This window comes from Anolis sagrei, chromosome 5, assembly GCF_037176765.1.
Source record: "Anolis sagrei isolate rAnoSag1 chromosome 5, rAnoSag1.mat, whole genome shotgun sequence".
Lineage (NCBI taxonomy): Eukaryota > Metazoa > Chordata > Lepidosauria > Squamata > Dactyloidae > Anolis > Anolis sagrei.
The window spans coordinates 75,508,053-75,533,981 of NC_090025.1; the positions used below are offsets into that span (position 1 = coordinate 75,508,053).

A 25,929-nucleotide genomic window follows, 5' to 3' on the forward strand; every position below is an offset into this window, starting at 1 on the left:
GCCTTCTGTGATGTGACTATATAGGCTGATGCTAGGTGAGGGATTAGCTGTTGTTGGAGAAGTGGCCTTCTGTGGCGCCACTGAATTAGCTGATGCTAGGAAAAAGATTGGCTGTTGCTAGGCAAAGTGGCCTTCTGTGATGTGACTTCATTGGCTGATGACAAGTGAGGGATTAGCTGTTGCTAGGTGAAGTGGCCCTCTGTGATGTAACTGCATTGGCTGATGGCAGGTGAAAGATTAGCTGTTACTAGGTGAAGTGGCCTTCTGTGATGTGACTGCTTTGGCTGATGACAGGTGAGGGATTAGCTGTTGCTAGGTGAAGTGGCCTTCTGTGATGTGACTGCATTGGCTGATGACAGGTGAGGGATTTGCTGTTGCTAGGTGAAGTGGCCTTCTGTGATGTGACTGCACGGACTGAAGCTAAGTGAGGGATTCGCTGTTGCTAGGTGAAGTTGCCTTGTGATGTCACCAGATTGCCTGATGCTAAGTGAAATTTATTTATTTATTTATTTATTTATTATTTAAAACACTTATATTCCGCCCTTCTCACCCCGAAGGGGGCTCAGAGCGGAGCACAACATATACATGGCAAACATTCAATGCCTGGGTACAATACATAAACATTAAAAAACATTTATCTGAATATTAAAATATACCATTTAAAATAACACAATTTAAAACCATCCTAGCCATCCGCATCAAATCCAATTGCCCTGTCCCGAAAGCTTGGTCCCACAGCCAAGTTTTTACCATCCTTCTAAAGGACAGGAGGGAGGGGGCCGACCTGATCTCACCAGGAAGGGAGTTCCATAGCCGGGGAGCAATCACCGAGAAGGCCCTGTCTCTCGTCCCCACCAATCGCGCCTGTGACAATGGCGGGACGGAAAGCAGGGCCTCCCCGGAGGAGATGTGTTTGGACAGGTAATTTGGGCCGGGGCCGTTTAGGGCTTTGTAGGCCAAAGCCAGCACTTTGAATTGTGCCCGGTAGCAAATTGGCAGCCAGTGGAGCTGGCGTAACATAGGAGTTGTGTGCTCCCTATATACCGCCCCAGTTATTAACCTGGCTGCCTCTCATTGGACTATTTGAAGCTTCCGAGCAGTCTTCAAAGGCAACCCCACGTAGAGCGCGTTGCAGTAGTCTATTCTAGATGTAACGAGAGCGTGGACCACCGTGGCCAAGTCTGACTTCCCAAAGACTGTCTGTTGCTAGGGAAAGTGGCCTTCTGTGATGTGACTATATTGGCTGATGACAGATGAGGGATTAGCTGTTGCTAGGTGAAGTGACCTGTGATATGACTGCATTGGCTGATGATAGGTGGGGGATCAGCTGTTGCTAGGTGAAGTGATGTTGTGATGTCACTGGATTGCCTGATGCTAGTTGGCAGATTGGCTGTTGCTAGGTGAAGTGACTCTCTGTGATGTCACCAGGAAAGAAAGGTGGAAGGGAGGGAGGCGAAAAAGAAGGGAGAGAAATGAAAGCGTAAGGAAGAGAAGAGAAAGGAGGGAAGGAAGGAAGGAAGGAAAAGGAAGGAAAGCAAAAGAGGTGAAAGCTGGCACCTAGGACACCCAGGAAACGCTAGTTCAATTATCTGCAATGGCTTGGCCTTGGGGGATGTTTCGTGAATGTTTCCTAGCCTTGGCTGGCTGAATCCGTGGAGAGCGCCCTCTCCCTTCTTCTCCAGCTGCTTCTCTCCTCCTTAAATCCTCCCTCTCTCCTTCTCTCCTTCTCCCGCCCCTAGGAATGGGCACGAGGGGCGAGGCTCCGAGGAGGAGGAGGAGGAGAGGGAGGCGCCTCTCTTCCGTGCCAAAAGCGCTTCTGGGTCCGGAGAGGAGAGGCAAGAGAAGAGGGCCCGAAAATGGCAGTGGCGGCCTCCGGGGCGGCGGCCACAGGCTCCGAACAGGTCAGTGGATGGACATTGCATGGGAAGCTCTGGCTGCTTCTCCCATTACAGCCCTTCCTGGCTCCCCACCGGCTCCTTTTGCGGGGACGCCACCTATTTCTGGGTATTCCTTGCTTCTCGGCGTCATCGATCCCTTGAACGTGCCCTCCTTTTGCGTTTCCCCCGACTCCCCACTGGGATTCCTTCCCAAATAAATAGCCGCCCTAAATAGCCTCCATGCGCTACTATAAGCAGCGGCTCGCTGAAGAATGCATGGGGAGCCTCCCGGGCGCATGCGCGAATAGAATCCCGTTAGGTCTAAAAAAGACAGCCGGGTCTCCGTATCCGCGGGTTTTATGTCTATGGGTTTCGCCATCCGCGGCTTGACTCTCTCTCAATAATAATAATAATAATAATAATAATAATAATAGTAGTAGTAGTAGTAGTAGTAGTAATAATAATAAAGCAGTCAAAGAAGAAAAGCACGCCCTGGCATGTCAAGGAAAGCCAAGAACCTGCTTTAATTGAAGTCATAGAATCATAGAATTGGAAGAGACCTCATGGGCCATCCAGTCCAACCCCCTGCCAAGAAGCAGGAATATTGCATTCAAAGCACCCCTGACAGATGGCCATCCAGCCTCTGTTTAAAAGCTTCCAAAGAAGGAGCCTCCACCACACTCTGGGGCAGAGAGTTCCACTGCTGAACGGCTCTCACAGTCAGGAAGTTCTGACAGATAGCCATCCAGCCTCTGTTTAAAAGCTTCCAAAGAAGGAGCCTCCACAACACTCCAGGGCAGAGAGTTCCACTGCTGAACGGCTCTCACAGTCACGAAGTTCTGACAGATGGCCATCTAGTCTCTGTTTAAAAGCTTCCAAAGAAGGAACCTCCACCACACTCCAAGGCAGAGAGTTCCACTGCTGAACGGCTTTAACAGTCAGGAAGTTCTGACAGATAGCCATCCAGTCAGGAAGTTCTGACAGATAGCCATCCAGTCTCTGTTTAAAAGCTTCCAAAGAAGGAACCTCCACCACACTCCAGGGCAGAGAGTTCCACTGCTGAACAGCTCTCACAGTCAGGAAGTTCTTCCTCATGTTCAGATGGAATCTCCTCTCTTGTAGTTTGAAGCCATTGTTCCGCGGACTAGTCTCCAGGGAAGCAGAAAACAAGCTTGCTCCCTCCTCCCTGTGACTTCCTCTCACATATTTATACATGGCTATCATATCTCCTCTCAGCCTTCTCTTCTTCAGGTTAAACATGCCCAGCTCCTTAAGCCGCTCCTCATAGGGCTTGTTCTCCAGACCCTTGATCATTTTAGTCGCCCTCCTCTGGACACATTCCGAGTCAATAATCGGAAACTTCTCAAAACACAGCAGACAAAGAGTCAGTACAAGAAAACTGCACTCCAAACCAGAGCTGAAAGCATTGCATGGGCAGCTCCTTGACAAAATTGAAGGAAAAGTTGACAGGGAGAATACCTGGTTATGGCTCACAAATGGAACCCTGAAAAAGAGACAGAAGGCCTGATTCTTGCAGCCCAGGAGCAAGCCTTGACCTTGAAGGATTGACCTTGAAGGAGCTAGGGGTGGTGTCAGCCGACAGGGAGCTCTGGCGAGGGTTGGTCCATGAGGTCACGAAGAGTCAGCAACGACTGAACAAATGAACAACAACAACAAGGAGCAAGCCGTCAGAACCAATGCAATTAAGGCCAGAATCGAAAAATCAGCGGACGACCCAAAATGCAGACTGTGCAAGGAACTGATGAAATCATTGATCATATCCTCAGCTGCTGCAAGAATATCATACAGAAGGACTACAAATAGAGGCACAACTGTGTTTGATTTATTAAAATATTCCCATCCAAACCCAAGTAACAAAGGTGGAGGTATTACTTTTCATTCAACCCTCGTAATAACTGATGTCACTTTGGGGGCGGTGGGAAGGTACTGCCCATTGTTGCTTTTTAAAAATAATATTCCAAACTCCGCTGGAGATTTACTATGTGAATTTTCAATTAAACATTGAAAAACAGATAAAGAAACATCTTAATTTGTTTTGAAATGCAGGTTGCTGAACTTAATACATGATTTTTGTGAAATTTTAGCAAAGCTCAAATGGTCCTGTGAAGAAGTCAATGCGTGAGAAGGCTGTGGAGCGGAGGAATATTAACAAAGAACACAACAGTAACTTCAAGGCTGGATATATTCCAATTGATGAGGATCGTCTACACAAAACTGGTTTGCGAGGCAGGAAGGGGAACTTGGCTATTTGTGTGATTGTCCTCCTTTTTATTTTGGCAGTCATCAATTTGATTGTAAGTATAATAGACTACAAGTGTGATTTTGGGGGTCATTTTTATTTTCCTAAAATCTGATGAATGATTTCTGTTGAGAAAATGACACCAGTTTTCCCCTATCAGCTCTAGCTTTTGAGATGCAGAACATATGCCATCATCTTGTCTTCATCTTCTCGCCCATTGAAAATCATGATAACCATATGGAAGAACAACAATAACAAAACTTTATTTATATACCGCTTTATCTCCCCGAGGGACTCAGTGCGGTTTCCAAGTAACATCATCAACATATACAGAGTAAACAACATAAACATAAAATTAACAAAGCAATATAAACATAAAAAATTACAATAGCACATATATATTTAAAATAATCCTGCCTATTCAAGGCAATTTAAAAAGGCCGGGCCGAGGTGAGTGCAATTTCTAGAGGGCCCGGGAAATTAGGTGCAATGCTATAGCAGGCAACAACAATAGTAGGTATAGTCTATGGCTGTTCATTTCCGGGGCCTAATAGGAGGAAGTGACCTGGATGAGTGGTAGAAAAATATATGACCATATTCAACAATATCTGGGTCTGAGCTAGAACTAGTCATTCTCAAAGGCTTGTTTAAACCACCATGTTTTCAAGATCTTACAAAAGGAGGGGAGAGATGGGGCCTGTCTTATTTCTCTAGGAAGGGCATTCCAGAGGCGGGGAGCCACCACTGAGAAGGCCCTCTCTCTCATCTCCACCAACCATGCTTGTGACGGTGGTGGGAGCGAGAGGAAGGCCTCCCTGGAAGATATTAAAGTTCACGCTGGTTCATAGAGGAAGATGTGATTGCGAAGATAGGCGGGGCCCAAACTGAAACTAGAGTTGAAGTAGTCTACCCAATGCCATCTTCTGAATCAGCACCCCAAATAACCCCAGGAACGGGCCTAAAAACCAAGACACCAAGACTATGATTTGAAATTATTTAATTCTCTTCTCATCGGATAAAGTTGTGCCATGGGGGAAAAAAATATATAAGGTCGCTGTGAGTTTTCCAGGCTGTATGGCCATGTTCCAGAAGCATTCTCTCCTGATGTTTCACCCACATCTACAGCATGCATTCTCAGAGGTTGAAGGGTCTGTTGGAAACTAGGCAAGTGAGGTTTATAAACAGTATCTGTGGAATAATGTCCAGGGTGGGAGAAAGAACCCGTGTCTGCTTGAGGCAAGTGTGAATGTTGCAATTGGCCAGCTTGATTAGCACTGAATAGCCTTGCAGTTTCAAAGCCTGTCTGCTTCCTGCCTGGGATAATCCTTTGTTGGCAGGTGTTAGCTGGTCTTGATTGCTTCCCGACTGGAATTCCCCTGTCTTCTGAGTGTTGTTCTTTATTTACTGTCCTAATTTTATAGTTTTTTTTAATACTGGTAGCCAGATTTTGTTCATTTTCATTGTTTTCCCACTTTCTATTGATATTGTCCACATGCTTGTGGATTTCAGTGGCTTCTCTGTGTAGCCTGACATGGTGGTTGTTGGAGTGGTCCAGCATTTCTGTGTTCTCAGATAGTATGCTGTGTCCAGGTCGTTTCATCAGGTGTCCTTCTATGGCTGACTTTTCTGTTAGAGTTAGTCTGCAGTGCCTTTCATATTCCTTGATTCGTGTTTGGGCAATGCTGCATTTGGTGGTCCCTATTTAGATTTGTCCAGAACTGCAAGGTATATGGTAGACTCTTGCAGAGGTGAGACAATGCATCCCTCTCGTCTTTTGCTGAACGTAGCATTTGTTGGATTTTCTTAGTGGGTCTGTAGATAGTTTGTAGGTTGTGTTTCTTCATCAGCTTCTCTATGTGGTCAGTGGTTCCCTTGATATATCGCAGGAACACTTTTCCTCTGGGTGGATCTTTGTCTTTATTCTCATGGCTTGTTCTTGGTCTTGCAGCTCTTTTGATGTCTGTGGTGGAATATCCATTGGCATATAGAGCCCAGTTTAGGTGGTTCCATTCACCTTGGAGGTGGGCTTCGCATATTCTTTTTGCACGGTCTGCAAGGGCTTTAATTGTGCTTCTTTTTCGACTTGGGTGATGGTTGGAGTTTTTATGTAGGTATCTATCCATGTGTGTAGGTTTTCTGTAAACTGTGTGGCCCAATTGTTGATAGGGTTTGCGGATGTCTAGGACATCTAGAAATGGCAGTTTTCCTTTCTTTTCTTTTTCCATGGTATACCTATCATAGATGTGGGTGAAACGTCAATAGAGAATGCTTCTGGAAGATGACCATACAGCCCAGAAAACTCACAGCAACCCAGTGATACCGGCCATGAAAGCCTTTGACAACACAAAAAATATATTGTTTGCAACTTTATAATTGACTTGTTTGTCCATGAATACATTTCAATTAGTTCAGTTAGGACTTCAGCCTTAATTTTGGCTACTGAATGTTTTGTAACCAACATGGGGATGCTCTCTGATGCCTGTTTCATGTCAATATGTTGCTACATATAGTACAACCCCTGTTTCCATGGGACCAAGACCCACAGTTTAACCCACGTGTGCTTGACAAAATACTGGATGTCCTTTCCAGGAATTTTCTACCCTCCAGGGCAGCCCTATTGTAACTTTCCGTGAAAGTTGTTCATTTCAGTAGGGTTCACTATTCACCGTAGTTTCCTGTTTTCACAGTAAGTGTAGAAACTATGGCTATGGGGAAGGGTCATAATGAATTAATCCACCTTAATTTAAAAATCGCATTATTGAGTCCGTAGAGGCTTGGACTAACACAGTTAGTGAGCTGCATTTAGTTTTTTGTATCAGCAAAATACAAGTACAGCCTCTCTTTCTGACAGATGTTTTGCTTCAATGTGTTAATGAACTTTAACCTTTTTTAGATCACGCTCATCATTTGGGCCGTGATTCGTATTGGACCCAATGGCTGTGACAGCATGGAGTTTCACGATAGTGGCTTACTGCGATTTAAGCAAGATTCTGACATGGGAATTATCCATCCGTTGTATAAAAGCACAGTTGGAGGTCGACGTAATGAAGATTTAGTGATTGTGGGAGAAAACCAGCCAGTAAGTATGTAACCCTGTAGATCTGCTGCTGGGAAATTGCTGGGAGACGTCTATAATTAATTTTTCACAAGGTTCTAAGCTGCTGTCAAAAACTCTGTTCAGCCTCTGCTCTGCTCCTTGTGCCCTATGTTCAATGAAGTTTGACAGGACCTTCTCACTGGTGGCACAGGTGGTATGGAATAGACTTTTGTGAGAGACCCACTCATCTAATCCAGCGCTTCTTAAACCTTTTCCACTCATGACTCTTTTCAACCCAATACTTTTTTGCATAACCTTGTTGACCGAAAGGTCGCAGGTTCGAATCCGGGGAGCAGCATGAGCTTCCGCTGTTAGCCCCAGCTTCTGCCAACCTAGGAGTTGAAAAACATGCAAATGTGAGTAGATCAATAGGTACCGCTCCGGTGGGAAGGTAACGGCACTCCATGCAGTCATGTCTATGGACAACGCTAGCTTTTTGGCTTAAAAATTGAGGTGAGCACCACCCCCTAGAGTTGGACATGACTTGACTTAATGCCAGGGGAAAACCTTTACCTTTACCTTTTACCCAAATATATGGGCATATAAAATAAATCTAAGCGTGTACTGATAATAAATTAGCATTTGCAAGGCTTGCTAAACAGGCTGATTTTCCTTTTTATGAAGTAGAGCTGAAGCATTTTCTGCAATGTAACACTTCAAATTGTTTATTTATTTATTTATGTGCAGTATTTATATTCCGCCCTTCTCACCCCACGGGGGACTCAGGGTGGATTAAAATGTACATATACATGGCAAATATTCAATGCCATGGACACACAACATATATAGACAGACACACAGAGGCCATTTAACATTCCAGCTTTTTCATGAGGGTATTCTGGCCACCAGGGGAGCTGTCGCTTCACTGTCCATTTGTGACACTGATGGGGTATTTCCTCATTCTTTGCATGCTTGCTGGATATTTTTATGGCGACGTAAATTAGTTAAATTAGCCTCCCTGCATAAGCAGTACCTAAATTTCTTACTTGACAGATGCAACTGCTTTTCAGGCTGCAAAGGTCGACAGCGAGCTATACAATGGTTGAAAGCTCACTCCGATCCGGGCTGGCTTCAAATCCATGACCTTTCAGTCAGTAGTGATCTAATGCAGCTGACTCCCAGCCAGCTGTTGCTAACAGATTCTTGTCAATGTCAAGGTGCCATTCAGAAACTGCTTACTGTTTTGTTTCATTTTGTTTTGTTTTGTGACCCCAGCATTCAGCTCAGGAGCCCCATTTAGGGTTGGGACACAGTTTAAGAAGCAGTGATCTCACCCACATACTATGTAAGAGAGCAGCGTTTCTCAACCTGGGGGTCACGACTCCATGACCATTTCATAGGGGTTTCCTAAGTCCATTGGAAAACATATATTTCCAATGATCTTAGGAACCCCCTTTGTCAGAGAAGGCTAAAGATCATTCCGCCTGTCCTTCTCTTCCTTTTAGAAGCAGATGGTGAATCCTCTCACCGAAAGCCCTACTCCGTTGTGATTGGCCAGCCTCTCAGTCAATGGGAGGGCTGGCGTGGTGCAATTTTGAGTTTATAACGGTTACAAATTACAAATTATAATTTTCATGTTGACTGCAGTATGGTATTGAAACATGCACACTGTCCAAACATATTAAAAAGTTTTCTGATGCATCTAGCACTCTTTTTCTAATTTATCTTTGAAGGTTGTGTTTCAGCAAGGGGACACAAAACTCAGCATTGAGAAGAATACAACTAAAATTACCAGTGATATTGGTATGGAATTTTTCGATCCACGGAGTCAGGATCTTTTGTTCAGCACCGACTATAACACACACGAGTTTCGCTTGCCGACTGGAGTGAAAACCCTAAATGTCCAAAAGGCATCTACTGAGAGGGTAAGAACTATTTTTGTCTGTTTACATGCTTTAATTGCTATGGAAATTTCTTATGGAATCTAGTGGTTTGTAGTTTCGGAAGGCACTGGAGCTCTCTGATTGAGAATGCTAAATATCCAAATGCTGAAATTATGTTGTGCTAAAGGAATTCCAAGGGGAGAGGAAATTAGGTAACAAAATAACTGAGAAGATCGGAGAAAACATTTTAAACTACAGTTCTGGCAAAGTCACTCCTTTTAATTTTTAATAGGTTTTCAATCCTAACTGTATTTACCGTATTTTCCGGCATATAAGACAACTGGGCGTATAAGGCGACCCCAACTTTTCCAGTTAAACTATAGAGTTTGGGATATACTTGCCTTATAAGACTATCCCTCTTCCAATGCACACCAAATAAAAATTTAAAAAGCATCAGATTTGATTTAAATATGGTAATTACTGTACCTCCTTCTCTGCCTCTCAGATCTCGCACATGCGCACCTACACTGCAGGTGCAGTCTTCTGGAGCGAGATTATTATTATTATTATTAACTTTATTTGTACCCCGCTAGCATCTCCCGCAGGACTTGATGCGGCTTACACAGGCCGAAGCCTCGAAACACAATACAATAGAAACATAACACAATAATAAACAAAGCAAATCAAAACAATTAAGCAAAATAACAACAATGACTACATCAAGACACTATTAAAAACTGGTTCGGCCGGCGCAATGGGGTACAGGGGTTAAAAGTGCTGAAATGGCAGGAGGAACGTAGGATTAAAGGTGCGGTGTGCAGTAACATCGGTTGTGCTAAAGTGCTTCTAGGACTTGGGATGGGGGATTCCTAATCTGAGAAGGCACATCGGAACAGCCAGGTTTTTAGGTTCCTTCTGAAAACTGCTAAAGTAGGGGCCTGTCGAAGATCTTTTGGAAGGGCATTCCAAAGTCGGGGGGCCGCCACAGAGAAGGCCCTGTCCCGTGTCCCCACCAAGCGTGCTTGCGACGTGGGTGGGATCACGAGCAGGGCCTCCCCAGATGACCGGAGTGAGCGTGTGGGTTCGTAGATGGAGATGCGGTCACGCAGGTAGGGTGGTCCCAAACTGTTCAAGGCTTTGTAGGTGAGCACCTGCACCTTGAATTGGGCTCGGAAAATAAATGGCAGCCAGTGGAGCTCCTTAAACAGAGGGGTAGACCTCTCTTGATAATGAGCCTGAGAGGCAGAGGAGGAGGTACGATAATAGGATACAAGGGCAGGCCAGACAGGTAAAAGAGGTGTGTTTTTCTGGGCCCAGACCCACTCTATCTCTTTTTTCCATACTCCGGGCACCCCAGACACCTGCAGCTTGCTCTGCCTTTCACTTACACCTTCCCGGTGAAGCACCCCTTCACCTCACCATCGGGATCATATTAAGTCCACGAATCCTGATGAATGGATTTTCTTCTACCGTACTTGTACAGCATCGCCCTTAATGCTTTCATACAGTCACTGCATACAACAGGGACACAGCCACTGCCATTTTTGAGCTCCCCCCACCATATGTGGCAACCACAGATTCTCCAATCTGGATTGGACATTTCAGCACCCGCTCTATAAGACGACTCCCGGCGTATAAGACCACTACCGGCGTATAAGACTACTCCCAGCATATAAGACGATCCCTAAATTTTGATAAGATTTTCTTGGTTAAAAAGTAGTTTTATATGCCAAAAAATATGGTATTTACATTCTGCAGAATTCAATTAACATATTTCTTGGTAAACAAATACAGGCAAGTTCCCAAGTTACGAGCAAGATAGATTCTGTAGGTTTGTTCTTAAGTTGAATTTGTTTACTTACTTATTAGGCGATCCCTTGTTGTCCAAGTAGGATTGTCTTCCAAGATCAGTGTACTGGTGGTGGGTACACAAGTGACTGTGGAGCCCTATTCTTGATCTGCATGTTCTCCCACAGTGAGGGCATTTTCAGGTGGAAGGCGGTCCAGGTTAGAGTTTGGCTTGACATGCCTTTCTCTTGGCACATTTCTCTACTTCGCCCTCAATTTGTGCCTCTTCAAATTCTACAGCACTGCTGGTCACAGCTGACCTCCAGCTGGAACACTCAAGGGCCAGGGCTTCCCAGTTCTCAGTGTCTATGCCAGAGTTTTTAAGATTGGCTTTGAGCCCATCTTTAAATCTCTTTTCCTGTCCTCCAACATTCCGTTTTCCATTCTTGAGTTCGGAGTAGAGCCACTGCTTTGGGAGACAGTGGTCGGGCATCCGGTCCAGCGGAGTTGATGGCAGAGGACCATTGCTTCAATGCTGGTGGTCTTTGCTTCTTCCAGCACGCTGACATTTTTCCGCTTGTCTTCCCAAGGGATTTGCAGGATTTTTCAGAGGTAATGCTGATGGAATCATTCTAGAAGTTGCATGTGACGTCTGTAGATAGTCCACGTCTCACAGGCGTATAGCAGGGTTGGGAGGACAGTAGCTTTATAAACAAGCACCTTGGTATCCCTATGGATGTTCCGGTCCTCAAACACTCTGTGCTTCATTCGGAAAAATGCTGCACTCGCAGAGCTCAGGTGGTGTTGTATTTCAGTGTCAAGGCTGACTTTTGTGGAGAGGTGGCTGCCAAGGTAGCGGAAATGGTCAACATTTTCTAATGTTACACCATTAAGCTGTATTTCTGCCGTTGGAGAGGGATTGGCTGGTGACTGCTGGAAGAGGACTTTGGTTTTCTCGATGTTCGGTGACATGTTGAGCTTCTCGTATGCTTCTGCGAAGGTGTTTAGCATGGCTTGTAGGTCTTCTGAATGCTCACATTATTGTCATCAGCATATTGTTTGTTAAGTCAGAACAGGTACATTTTACTTACTTGAGAACCACTGTTCTATAGCATTGAGCCATGACAGTTAAAGTGGTGTCAGACTGCATTAATTCTACATGCACATGCAGTCCCACTGAGTTCAGTGTTCTCAGTCAATATGTATATAATTTCAGCTGTAGTGAGGCTGAAAACACAACTCAAGGTTAATAGAGAATGTAGTCATACAATCAAATCCTGGTATTATTATTATTTTATTTTAAGATTTTATACCAACATTCATTTGTGGGGGGTTTTTTTGGTTTTGTTTACATCTCAAAGTGTTTTGTTGTGTACTGTCAAGTCATTTCCAACTCATTTTATTTATTTATTTATTTGCTGCATTTATTAACCGCCGTTCTCAGCCCTAGGGCGACTCATGGCAATCCTAATCATGAGATTTTCTTGGAAAGATTTATTCAGAAGGTGGGATTGCCATTCCTGTCTTCTGAAAGATTGTAACTTACCAAGGTCACCCAGTGAGTTTCCATAGCTGTATAGGGATGGAGCCCCCAGTGGTGCAATGGGTTAAACTGCTGAGCTGCTGAACCTGCTTACCGAAAAGTTGCAGGTTCGAATCCAGGGAGCGGCATGAGCTCCCGCTGTTAGCCCCAGCTTCTGCCACTGTAGCAGTTTGAAAACATGTAAATGTGAGTAGATCAATAGGTACCATTCCAGCAGGAAGGTAATGGCACTCCATGCTGTCAAGCGGCCACATGACCTCAGAGGTGTTTACGAACAATGCCGGCTCTTCAGCTCAGAAATGGAAATGAGCAGCAACCCCCAGAGTCGGACACAAGTCAACTTAAAGTCAGGGGAAAACCTTTAACTTTACTATGGGGATTTATGTCCTTTCTCCAGATTTGTAGACCTGTGCCCAAACAACTCAACCATTCTGGTTTAAAAATAAATCCAGTAGTTCCTCATAGTATGCATCTTTTTCGTCTAAATACTTCCATTTGTCCTAACTGGAGTAGATCCATTGAATCAATTGTTCATTGTTGAATCAACTCATATGTAAGTAAATCTAGTTTGGATTCCCACTAGGATTCAGGCCAAGGACTACAACCTCAGTCACATTAACATTTTTAACAACTGTTGCCTGTTTTAATTGATAAGTTGAGCAGGGTTGTTTAAGAACAAGGCAGATTTGGCAGCAGGCTGTTTTGATTGTATACGGTTGTGCTCTTTATTTTCAGATTACTAGCAATGCCACCAGCGATCTAAAGATACATGTGGACGGACGTGCTATTGTCCGTGGAAACGAGGGTGTTTTCATCATGGGCAAAACCATTGAGTTTCTTACGGGGGGTGATATGGAACTAAAAGCAGTAAGTAATACTTGTTATATATAGGAGTGCAATTTGATTAAAGAAATGGGCATGAATCAGCCACATTTTAGTCAATTCATCTATACACCTGTGAATCTGAAAGGCTAAGGATTGATCTACACCATTGTTTCTCAACCTTCCTAATGCCTTGACCCCTTAATACAGTTCCCCATGTTGTGGTGACCCCCAAACATAAAATTATTTTACATTGCTACTTCATAACTGTCATTTTGCTACTGTTATGAATTGTCATGTAAATATCTCATATGTAGGATGTGTTTTCATTCATTGGACCAAATTTGGCACAAAAACCTGATACGCCCAAATTTGAATAATGATGGAGTTGGGGGTTGATTTTGTCATTTGGGAGTAGTACTCGGTGGGATTTATAGTTCACCTACAAACAAAGAGCATTCTGAACTCCACCAACAATGGAATTGAACCAAGCTTGGCCCACAGAACTCCCATGACCAACAGAAAATCCTGGAAGGGTGGCATTGACCTTGAGTTTGGGAGTTATAGTTCACCTACATCCAGAGAGCACTGTGAACTCAAGCAATGATGGATCTGGACCACACTTGGCACAAATCCTCAATATGCCGAATTGTGAACACTCGGGGAGTTTGGGGAAACTAGACCTTGACATTTGGGATACCTACAATCAAAGAGCACTTTGCACCCAGCCCACAATGGATCTGCACCAAACTTGGCACACTACCTACATGGCTAACATTGAATACTGGTGGGGTTAGGGCTGGCTGTTTTTTATTCTGGGAGTTGTAGTTCACCAACACCAAAAAGGAAGAGAAGGACAGGCGGAGAGATCTTCAGCCTTCTCTGCCAAAGGGGTTCCTAAGACCATCAGAAATAGGTGTTTTCTGGTTCCCGCTTCCAAGATATCTCATGATGTATATGAAAATATTCCCAAATCCGAAATACTTCTGGTCCCATGCATTTCAGAAAAGCACAATTTGTCAAAGAAAAATGTCAATTAGAATATTTATATGTCAAAACTAAAAAAGCAGTTTATTAGTTCTGAAAAACAGAAGAAAATTGTGTAGCTTTTAAGATTTTCACCCTGCTCTCAACCGGGAGTTATCGATGAAATGTAATTTGTGAACTTGAGCTGCTGACAGAGTAGATAACACTATGTAACAAAATTCGAGCCCCCAGTGGCGCAGTGGGTTAAAACACTGAGCTGCTGAGCTTGTTGATCGAAAGGTTGCAGGTTCGATTCCGGGGAGCGGCGTGAGCTTCCGCTGTCAGCCCTAGCTTCTGCCAACCTAGCAGTTTGAAAACATGCAAATGTGAGTAGATCAATAGGTACCGCTCCGTCGGGAAGGTAACGGTGCTCCATGCAGTCATGCCGGCCACATGACCTTGGACAACGCTGGCTCTTCGGCTTAGAAATGGAGATGAGCACCACACCCCAGAGTCAGACATGACTGGACTTAATGTCAGGGGACTACCTTTACCTTTACCTTAACAAAATTCGAGGGGGGAAAACTGTTCCTAATTTGATAGTGTTCTTCCTGTTTAATTTTGTGGTACTTTCTTTGAAAGTAGTTTTACTCCAGAAACTTCGCTTTTGTGGTTGCCACAAACTATGTTGAATTTGTTGAGACTTGATGAGATAATCATTGAAAAACTATAGCAAAATGTGCTGCAGGATATCCCACAGCAACAAAGTTTTTTGTTGTTTAATAAACTTTTTCTATGTTTTTATGATAGAACCAATTAGAAAATGACATTTATAACCCAGGAACAAAAATCGAGTTACACAGAGTGACTAAGTGAACTATTTGCCTAATGCTGAAAAAGAAAGCTTTGTATGGGCCATTTTTCTCAAAGGTGGGGAAGTAAGTACGTGCTTCTTCACATAGAAAAAAAAATGTGTTAATGTCTATAAATGTTTCTTTTATAGGACAAGACCATAGTCCTCAATGGGAGCGTGATGGTCAGTCCTTCTCGTCTGCCAACTTTTTCACCCAAAGACCAATTTAGCAACGGTGACTGGGAGCGTTACAAGCTTTGCATGTGTGCTGATGGGACTCTATTCCGTGTTCAAGTTAAGACCCGCAACATGGGTTGTCAAACCTCTGTTAACCCCTGCGGCAATATATATTAATAGCAAAGCTATGTACAGTGGGAAGAGGAGTCATTTCTATTTAAAACAGTTTCCTGTTTTGAAGGTTATTGGGTTTGTTTGTTTTTTAACAGCAGCTAACATGAAGCACTTTTTATACAGGGTATTATGTCTAACAGTATTAAATTGATATAATCAATCATGTTTAAAATAAGCCATGAGTTCCACATGTAAGTTAGGCAAAAATTTCACTCCAGAAGTGCTTTAGGATATTCTTGATTTGAGGTTTCCAAAGCAAGTTGTCAAGCCGGATGTAACACCGCAGAATGCATATTTATCTTTATGATATCCTTACTTTGCAAAGTTATGCTTTTCACAAACGTTTTGCCAGAACCTTTGTAGATTTATTTGTTGTGTCAGGAGCGACTTGAGAAACTGCAAGTCGCTTCTGGTGTGAGAGAATTGGCCGTCTGCAAGGACGTTGCCCAGGGGACGCCCGGATGTTTGGATTTTTTTATCATCCTTGTGGGAGGCTTCTCTCATGTCCCCTTTGTAGATAAAATGGAGCCTTATTTGCCCTGAAGTTCAGTCCTGAATAGATTTAGTTGACTTTCAGCTTTGCACTGAAGTATACATGTAACATGCACAAAAGAAGAGAATGGTAACTTGTGCTACACTTCATGATTACAAAAAATAAAGGATTCAGCCAAAAATATCTAAATAAATAGACTTTCAAATCACTAGAGTGGTGTTTCTTAACCTGTGGGTCACGACTCCTTTGGGGGTCGAACGATGGTTCACAGGGGATCAACGCTTCATAGTTCCCAACCTTTTGCCTCCACATGTTTGGGACTCCAACTTCCAGAATTGCTCAGCATTGGCTAACTTAACTAGGATTTTTTTTTGAGATGAAATTCAAATCTTCTGGAAGACCAAACGTTGAGAACCATTGCTTTATAGTAATGTTTTTTTTTCCAGTTCTTTTCATAGGTTCTGGCTTGTATTTGAATACGTTGCTGTTTATGTAATACACATTTTTTTCTGTCAAGAAATGTATTTTGAGATGCCACATGCTAACAGAGAACTATAATTAATATTCAGGGTTTTCCTATCACCAAAACCCCAAATTCTTCTTGTGTACATTGAAAGTTTGGCACCACTGATGCTAAAGAAAATAATAATAATAATAATAATAATAATAATAATAATAATAATAATAATCTTTATTTATAATCCACCACCATCTCCCCAAAGGGGACTCGGGGTGGCTAACATGAGGCCAAGCCCAAAAATAATACAGCATAATTAGACACAAAACAACAGAAAATTACATCACAACAAAATACATAAAATAACAAAATAAAATAAACAGTGCAAGATAACATAATAAAAGTCAAACACAAAGGTCGGAAATGCACGAAATAAAATGTTAAAACCCTGGGTGAGATAGGAACAGTAAAAGTGTATTTGTGAGGGAGGAAAACTTGCCAAAACAACCTGTGGATGCTAAAAATGTCTTCAAGCAAGAGCTTTATTGCCTGTTAATTTAGATAAATCCTGCAGAAGTATTTTGCAGGATAAGTGGAAAGTTAAATTCTAAGAATCCTAATTTTTCAAGCCTCCTATTACATTTTATGTGAAAGAAAAAGACAATCTGTAAGATGCTATAAATGATAGCAAAAGCCAGATTCTGTGGTAAGCTTAGGATATTTTATACCTCTACTGTCATTAGCTAGTAAAAGTTAATTCTTTGTCCCATAACCACTCATTTCACAATGCATGCAAAACTATACACTATATGAGCAATTTAGGACTTCATTTTAGTATTGGGTGCATTTGCTTATAATAATCATGCTGAAATACAGTATTCAACTGCAAGCTAATTATGGGAGCTTCTATCCATATTTAACTATTTTGGCATGAACAAATTAAAATTAAAGGCTTAATATCAGGTTGTTTTGTTATCTTTGAACATTAAATTATTATTAATAATTTGTGGGTTTATGCAGAAACATCATTCTGTTATTGTAAGAGTTTAAGAAATTGTCTTCCTTCTTGTAGGAGTATAAAACACAATGTTTTGATTTAGCTAACACAATGTTTAACATAACATGTAAGTCCGTCTTATCAGGTGCTATTAAGTACTTGTTCTACTAGTGGTCATCAGGTACTAACTGAGGCAACATTTTTCTGCTAGCTTTCTGTTGGACATAAACCCTATCTGTAATGTGCCATTTATGTATTAATCCTGTGTGTGAGGATAATATTGCTGACTTACTTTAGAGGACTGTTGTAAGGACTAAGGTAATGTTGTGTGGTTTGGAATACTTGAAATGTGTGATATATTTGTATTAAATACATTAATATAATTTAATCGAGAAACCCTTACCCACCCCAGCACCATAGTCGAGGTAAAAAAACAAAGCTCCCATCAAAATGTATAGGCTAATTTGTATGCTAAATTGCTACATTGCATTTGACCCAAGTCCTCCATGATTATTTTTTTGTCGTGTCAGAAGAGACTTGAGAAACTGCAAGTCGCTTCTGGTGTGAGAGAATTGGCCGTCTGCAAGGACGTTGCCCAGGGGACGCCCGGATGTTTTGTTGTTTTATCATCCTTGTGGAAGGCTTCTCTCATGTCCCCACATGGGGAGCTGGAGCAGATAGAGGGAGCTCATCCACGCTCTCCCCGGATTTGAACCTGCAACCTGTTGATCTTCAGTCCTGCCAGCATAGGGGTTTAACCCATTGCGCCACCAGGGGCTTCTGTCCTCCATGATGACTGTACTTCCTTCCTTTACTTAGAGGTTGCAGCATCACATTCAGATGTTATAGAGGGCAGGGCACATGATTGCACAGGGGGGTGGGAATCTAGAATAAAATCATGTGTAAATGGCCAAAACTGCAAGTCGCTTCCGATGTGAGAGAATTGGCCATCTGCAGAAACGTTGCCCAGGGGACGCCCGGATGTTTTACCATCCTGTGGGAGGCTTCTCTCATGTTCCCACATGGGAAGCTGGAGCTGACAGATGGGAGCTCACCCCATCTCACGGATTCGAACCGCCGACCTTCAGGTCAGCAGTTCAGCCAGCACAAAGATTTAACCCATTGCACCACCGCTGTTCCTTCACGTACTAAGTAAAAAATTATAAATTTTGCAAACCTTACTAGAAAGTTTCTAAAGGCAAATAAAAAAACCTAACAATTAAAATATAGATGGATTTTACTTGCCGATAGTTTACTTGCTTAGTTTACTTGCCGATAAACTCGTATTTTCCACTATGGTGCTGTGGCTGTTTGTTATTGTTATTATTTTGCACATTTGTTACTAATGAGTTCCTTTATACAAAATGAAACATGACTTTAACCATCTGTGCTGCTTTGTATGTGTGGAGTGAAGGCTAGATGAGACTTTTACAATGCATTTATGCCTTTTAAGTCTGATGTGCCGTATATGAACTATGTACCTCTGTTTTATGAAGCAGTTTTATTAACAGGTACCAAAGGGAAGTGATCAGATATGCATTTCCTTAAAAATAAATGATATGAACCAATTTGTGTGGGATTTTTTTTGAAGCTTGAATCTTACATACAAGTTAAACGGTGCAGTGATTGTATGTGAAATATTTCAGATGTAATCTAAGCCATGTTCTCTCCTGCCCCACAACCCTCTTGCTGAGAGAGGGATTATTGAGCCTATGCAAGCATCATTATGAGTTCGTTTCTGACCTAGATGCTTGAGTACACAATGCACTGTCATTTGCTTGGTCTGGGCCTTTGGCAGAGCATTCACAAGGCTGATTCTATCTAGTCGAAAGTGAATGGGTGACTTCTGTATTGACTTGAATGCTTTGGAATGCCCTGCCAAAAATAAGTAAAGGAGAAACCCTAGCCTTGAAGAGTCTGAGATAGGTTTCCACCCATTTGGGGGTAAGGTAGCTATTTCCTCCTACTTAAGTGAACTGAGTAATTTACTTTTCTGCCAGTATGGATGGGGTAAACTTGGCTGAGAAGGGTGTATGCCTCCTTACCTCTAAGACAGCAGGTGGTAGTTCCCTCCTCTCCTTTTTGGGGTAATTTCTTCATTGGGTTGTTGTAGGTTTTTTCGGGCTGTATGACCATGGTCTAGTGGCATTCTCTCCTGACATTTCGCCTGCATCTATGGCAAGCATCCTCAGAGGTAGTGAGGTTTCTTTGTTCTTTGAATGAGGTAGGGCTCCTATCCAAGTGTAAAATGGATGGAGAATCAATCCATATCAAGGACGTTTCATGGAAGAGCATCATATTGGTGGAGTGGTTTATTGCTCCAGCTGGTTGAAGGAGAGTGTACGAGGGTTGAATGAAAAGTAATGACTCCACCTTCATAACTCAACAGATGGCAGTACTGGTATGTGGCAGGTACTGGCTTGTTCAGTAGACTCTCCTCTACAGTTCCATTTTGCTGGGAAGCCTTAGCATTGGTTGTGTTGTTAAAGTGCGAAGTATGGAATCCTGCGCAGATGGTCGGTCTATGCGACTTAAGCAACGTGCAGTCATTGAATTCTTGACAGCAGAAGATGTCACCACAAAGGAGATTCATCAGAGAATGCAAGTTGTTTATGGTGATTGTGATGTGAGTACTGTGCGTTGTTGGGCGAGTAAGTTTAAAAATGTTGAGGTGGGAACATCCGACTTGCATGACAAACAAAGAGTTGGATGTCCTGTGACAGCAACCACCGAATTTCACAAGCAAAAGGTTGACAGATTGATTCAGGACGATCATTGTATCACTCAGAGAGAAATTTCAAACATAATCAGCATTTCACAAGAACGTGCGGGTCACTTTTGCTTCGCTATCGGAAGAACTGTGCACAATGGGTTGCGAAAACAGAGTGTTGACTTCTTCCGTTACGGCTTCAGAAAACGTGTTCATCGTTGGCAGAAATGTATCCAATTGTCTGGTGATTATGTGGAAAAGTGAATAGTGATAGTTAAAGAGCACATTCTAAGGATTATTTCTGCGTTTGATTTATTAAAATATTCCCATCCAAACCCAAGTATCGAAGGTGGAGGCATTACTTTTCATTCCACCCTCGTATTTTCCGTTTTCCTGTTCTACCTCCCCATTTTTCTTTTGCATTCTTACACACTCTTTTGCCTGTATTCCTTCCACAGCTCTTTTTCTACTTCTACATCCGTCATCATATTTTCTATTTCCCCCTAATTTTATCGTTCTTGTGTGCCTTCAAGTCTTATCCAGCTTATTATAACTGTCATGAGAGTTTTTCAGACTGAGTGTGCATGACTCAGCCAAAGTCACTTATTTGTTTTCCACAGAATCAAACCCTGCTCTCAAAAGTATTATTTATCGTGTCAGGAGTGAACCAAACCAGTTGTATTGCATTAAAAAACAGACAAACAAACAAACAAAACACAAAATTTGTATTCTATTAAATGTCCTTTGACCAGTAGCTGGCCACCTGGAGTGCCTCTGGTGTTGCTGCAAGAAGGTTCTCCATTGTGCATGGAGCAGGGCTCAGGTTGCATTGCAGTAGGTGGTCTGTGGCTTGCTCTTTTCCACACTCGCATATCATGGATTGTAGCCCCATTTCTTAAGGTTGGCTCTGCATCTCATGGTGCCAGATCACAGTCTGTTCAGCGCCTTCCAAGTCATCCAGTTTTCTGTGTGCCCAGGAGAGACTCTCTCATTTGGTATCAGCCATTGATTGAGGTTCTGGGTTTGAGCTTGCCACTTTTGGACTCTCGCTTGCTGAGGTGTTCCAGCGAGTGTCTCTGTAGTCTTAAACCACTACATCATGCTGGTTGTTTCTACCCTTTCTTTTTCTGTCTGATAACCTTTATGCTGCCTCCCTATGTGCAAATCATAGTGAAGGAGGAGGCAATCACAATTCTAAATCTTGGACAGGACATCTCTCAAAGCCATGAAGGATTAATTTTCTCATAAATCTCAATGCAAATGCTCAACTAAAAGATCTAGACTATAATACTCGCTGAGTTGCAAGCTGTTCTACCATTGATCCTAACTGACACATGCCTGCACAAAGTTATACTGTGTTTATGCACACGGACAGAAGAGACCCATACACAGAATTTCTGAAACAAAAAAAACACAAATATTTTATTTATGGAATACCGGTTTTACACAAAACTGCAGTGCACCAACGCAAATAAGGTGGAATTAACAGTACTTCAGTCATTTGAGCCACAGGACTTTAAAAGGTTTGCAATATGGGAACCCCTAAGACAAAAGCAGTAGATGTCAATGAACTGCTCTTTCTGCTAGAAGAGTGTGTCACATAATAAATTCTGAAAAACATACTTTTGTCTCAAATTATTGAATGCCAGTGTTGTTTGGTGATTCTTTGCATTTACACAACCGTATGGAAGAACAGAGTCTAAGGCTTCCAAGAAGTATTTAGCAGTTTTAATTAGTCCAGGCACAAAACAAATCTTTACAACATGGCTACTGAGGATTTAAGCACCGCTATATTCTTGACTGGGAACAGGTTCTATTATATTCCACTACTTCTAAAGGGGGACCATGGAAACATGACAAATGGTCCAAAAGTAGGGAGAAAATTAACTGCAGATACAGTTACTTAAAATTATAAATTGGCTATGCAGCAAAAGGAATCTTGCAAGGGCTCTCCTTGAGAAACTGGTGTGCATGAATCAAAAAGATTTATTCACATTTTAGGGTGCATTCCTCCTATTGTCTGTTTATATATATATTGGATAATTTTGGTGCCCTTACTGACAAAAAGAACTGACTGACATTACAGAAATCAACACCAAATTAAGATGACCAGGTCTTCTGCATTACATTTCAATGTATTTGGCAAGAAAGTAAGTCCTACTGATAGGTGGTACTGTATTGCCCAAGAATCCAGTTTTTGATTCTGAAAGTCAAGCATGCCAGTAAAATACATCCAACTATCTTTGGTATTATAAAAGAAGTTATCTGACAGTGTCTAGAATCCGATTTCCCCAAAGACCAGCTTACCACTCAGAAATTAGTTTGTACACTAGATCGTCAGGAAGAAAAATAATTACATTAGCCATTCTGTTACATTGAAATAATGTACACAAACCTTGCTGCAATGTTTGGAGAAAATGCAGAGACTTTTTCTGCATTAAACAATTTCTTGTACAAACACCTGGAAAAGCACTATTTAAAGAATATCCAAAGGTACGTTTCTAATGAGACATGAATAGGTGTGTCAGAAATTTGCCATTTACACAGAAAATACTGAATGTAAAAAGGAGGAGCATATCTGCTCCGATGAAACACATTTTCCTTCAACCAAAAACTGAGCAGAGATGCCAATACCTTTAGGATGCATGACATTTTGAGCAAACAAAAAAAGTAAAAATCTGGTAAATATTCTAGTCATAATATAGGGGCCAAATTCTAGAGCACGGGAATCTTACTATTCTAAAACTTGTGTGTAATAACAAATTTTGTATCCTGATACATTTCTGAATCCCAAAATGCACTTGTGTTAGAAAGCCTGCATTTCACAGCAAAATATACACATTTCTTGTTGAACTGCCAAAGGATCCAGCTATAAAATCCCGCATATTTCAGAACACTATAAAGCATTTCATGAAAAGGCAAAGATTTGTTCTGAGACATTGGAAGAGACAGAACTTTGTAGACACGCCTTGAATTCTAGGTGACGACTTTTACCACAACTTACAACCTCTTAACAATTTTAAGTGATGCCCATACATGATTTACCTGTAATATCTAAGACCAGAATTCAACTAGTTCTCAATTTTTGCTTCAATTTTAAAAGACAGAAGAATTTTACTGTCTATTTATTTCACATTTTATGAGATATTTGATTACTGTAGTGTTCAAATATCTGTAGTATTCACACCCAAATAGTATTCACACCCAAATAGATTGAAAATTAGCCCCCAAAACTAGCTAGCAAGTCACAATTTTGTTGATCTTATTTGTTTTCACTTTTAGATTAGATCTCACAAAGTCCTGACTGCTTTGGAAACTTTTTAACCTCTCAGCAAGATAACTTGTAGCAAATCCTGTATTTTCCACCTTTTGGACTTTCCCAACTTTTCATTTATGGCTACGCATATTGAAATTAATGTAGCAGACCTTAAAAGAAATAAATGATTTGATACGGCAAACTGCCTTGTGGAAATATCACATACCTGTAGGTAATGTTACATTTTATAGACTGAGCAACTACCACCTATTATTTTTATTTGTTTGCACATTAGCTGAATAGGCAGGGTAGAATTGTATGAAGAAGACACAATTCTTTATCCATAAAATATCCAGAGATTATTTTCTGCAGATTGTTAATGAAATTTGAGCTTAGCTATAACTATCACAGCTTGAATGGAGCAAGCTATGAGCATTTGAGCAGAATCCAGCTAGAAAACTATATTAGTGGGTTCATTCTCCCTACCACCCCCCCCCCCCAAAAAGAGAACATGGTAAGGGCAAGAGAAGGAAGACAAAATCTATTGACTCCTAGCACCTAATTTCTCCACTGCCTTCACAATCACCATTCTTGTGGCTTTTCATTCTTCCCATCAGCACTTTCTATGAGAACATAGTACATTAATAGGGCTCTAGTCACAATCTTTCATTCTCACTACTCTGGCACAAGCCTGAATAAATATCCTGCCAAAGACTTCTGAAGGTGAGAGGACGTATATTCAGGCGTCCACAGCCGTCTTCTCTTTTCAATGTAGAATTACATTGCACATGGCCATCCTGAGCGCCCAGTCCCCTCTTTTATGAACCTTTGATTGTTTTGAAGTTTTCAATACTAAAGAGACAGACACATGTTCTGCCAGTCACTTCAGTAACTCAAAAATGTAGAAAGGGTGTGTGTTGATTACTTATTTCTGTTGAGTGGTGGGATATTAGAACTAAGGTTTAACCAATTTTTAGTCTTCTGCAAGAACAAAAAGGCCTGTCAATGTTTTTATTGCAAACACTACAGCTAAGACATTGTCCACTAAACATACACCTCTGCATTTTGGAGGTATTTCCATGACATTTGCTATTGAATTAGCAAACTTTAGTCTAAATCATTATTGAAATTTATATAGAGAAGGCCGAGGCAAAGACAATACAATGAGACATATGTCTTGTACCAACTATCACCAAGGTAGCAATGGCTTAAACTTTCCTGTGCAAACCGATAAGAAAAGTGGTCCCACTTGAGTGACAATGCTGGTGATTACTTCGCCTATTGCCTGCAACAGGCATCTACAAGGAAATCCAATCCCGGGTGTATAAGAACCCAGTAGCATTATTTGGATTCACATGTTGTAAAGCCCCAGGGTATAATTTAGAAAGAGATTCAATACCAGAAAATCTGTTCATAAGCCTTTTTTAATTTTACAAGGGGTTGCCTTCATCAACCAAAACAAAAACAAAATAAAGGAATATGCCAAATTACATGTCTAAAACCCTGTTTAATGGGTTTTAATTTGATTACCTGTACCTATTTGGAAACTACAGAGTATTAGGAAGTCAGCATTATCATCAAATGGAAGTCACCGTAGCATGTACAATTCTGTTCAAGAAGCTGTAACAATTTTAATGAGTTTTCAGTTTTAAAAAAACAGCCAAGACTCGCCTACTAAACAAAACTGACATTGGGCATCTGCATATGAAGAAATCAAAATGAGAGATCTCTTCTCAAAAACTGGCATCTTAAATGCTATTGCTAACTGGCAATAGCACTACATGGTCACCATCCCAACAATTACTTCCTGAAATGCTATGTCTGAGACCGTTGTGAAAATCAAAAATTAAGTTATTACATGGTTACTGACTGCAACTAGAAATATGCCACAAAATTATTTTTACAATACATTTCTGCTGAAATAATTCCTAGGTGAAGCTTTTTTTATACACATATACAAAGTTTAGACAGCAATATACACATTAATCACAGTGAGGATGCTGGTAAGTTCACCATCTGTAGTGTAGATACAAAATGCAAAGCAGCCTTCAAAGAGAACAATGCTACACAGCAAGCAGAGCTGGCCTGTTAAACAGCAAAACACCAAAAGGTCCCTGAAAATGGGATACAGTGCAGGAAAAGCAGCATGCGCTTTTATACAAATAGCAGTTTATGGCTAATGGTCAACATAACTGTAGTAACAAAGACTCTTGAGCGGCTGTGCATAGTTAAAATTCCTATGTCATTTGTTTTTCTTTGTACCACTCCACAAATTCATCCAACAACACTGGCCCTGAAAGAGAGAAAAGTGTTATCTTTTAAAAAAATACATTTAAATAAAAGTTTGGAACATAGTATGGTACTGAATTATTGTGGGGTTTTTTTCCTGCAGCTACATACATGCGCCATCTTCATCATAATTGCTGAGGTCAAGATTAATGGTTCTGCTGAACTCCAGAACATTACACCATTGGTCCTTGTTGATCACCTTGTACTTAGATTGCTGCTTAAAAAAACAGGGAGAGTTACTGAAAGCAGGACTGTCCAATGATTAAGATTATATTCTTTGGATATATGAATAAAGATTGAAAACTGCTTTTTAAAAAACAGCTTGCTGCTCAAGGCACCCATAGAAG

At 41.5% G+C, this 25,929-nt stretch overlaps 2 protein-coding genes across 5 annotated transcripts in view; one reads left to right on the forward strand and one right to left on the reverse strand.

Annotated features, from left to right (window-relative positions):
- Positions 1-1,755: 1,755 nt before the first annotated feature.
- On the forward strand, positions 1,756-17,835 carry SGCB (sarcoglycan beta). The gene is made up of 6 exons (XM_060778500.2): positions 1,756-1,901; positions 3,983-4,192; positions 7,031-7,216; positions 8,908-9,099; positions 13,124-13,255; positions 15,180-17,835. Exons 1-6 carry the CDS (start codon positions 1,857-1,859, stop codon positions 15,381-15,383), a joined length of 969 nt encoding a protein of 322 aa, XP_060634483.2. The 5' UTR covers positions 1,756-1,856; the 3' UTR covers positions 15,384-17,835.
- A 6,455-nt stretch (positions 17,836-24,290) lies between these two features.
- Positions 24,291-25,929, reverse strand: part of DCUN1D4 (defective in cullin neddylation 1 domain containing 4) — a 32,202-nt gene continuing 30,563 nt past the window's right edge. For all 4 annotated transcript variants that reach the window (XM_060778515.2, XM_067468769.1, XM_067468770.1 and 1 more), the window contains 2 exons: positions 25,694-25,796; positions 24,291-25,586 (listed from right to left, as the gene is read on the reverse strand). In XM_060778515.2, coding sequence (XP_060634498.1) covers positions 25,531-25,586; positions 25,694-25,796 — 159 coding nt within the window. In that variant the 3' untranslated portion in view covers positions 24,291-25,530. The remainder of the gene's footprint in view (positions 25,587-25,693; positions 25,797-25,929) is intronic.

Coding starts and splice junctions, on each gene's coding strand:
- SGCB (XM_060778500.2), top strand. CDS start 1,857: ATGGCAGTGGCGGCCTCCGGGGCGGCGGCCACAGGCTCCGAACAG. Junction 1,902..3,982: donor CGGCCACAGGCTCCGAACAG/GTCAGTGGATGG, acceptor GTGAAATTTTAG/CAAAGCTCAAATGGTCCTGT. Junction 4,193..7,030: donor TGGCAGTCATCAATTTGATT/GTAAGTATAATA, acceptor AACCTTTTTTAG/ATCACGCTCATCATTTGGGC.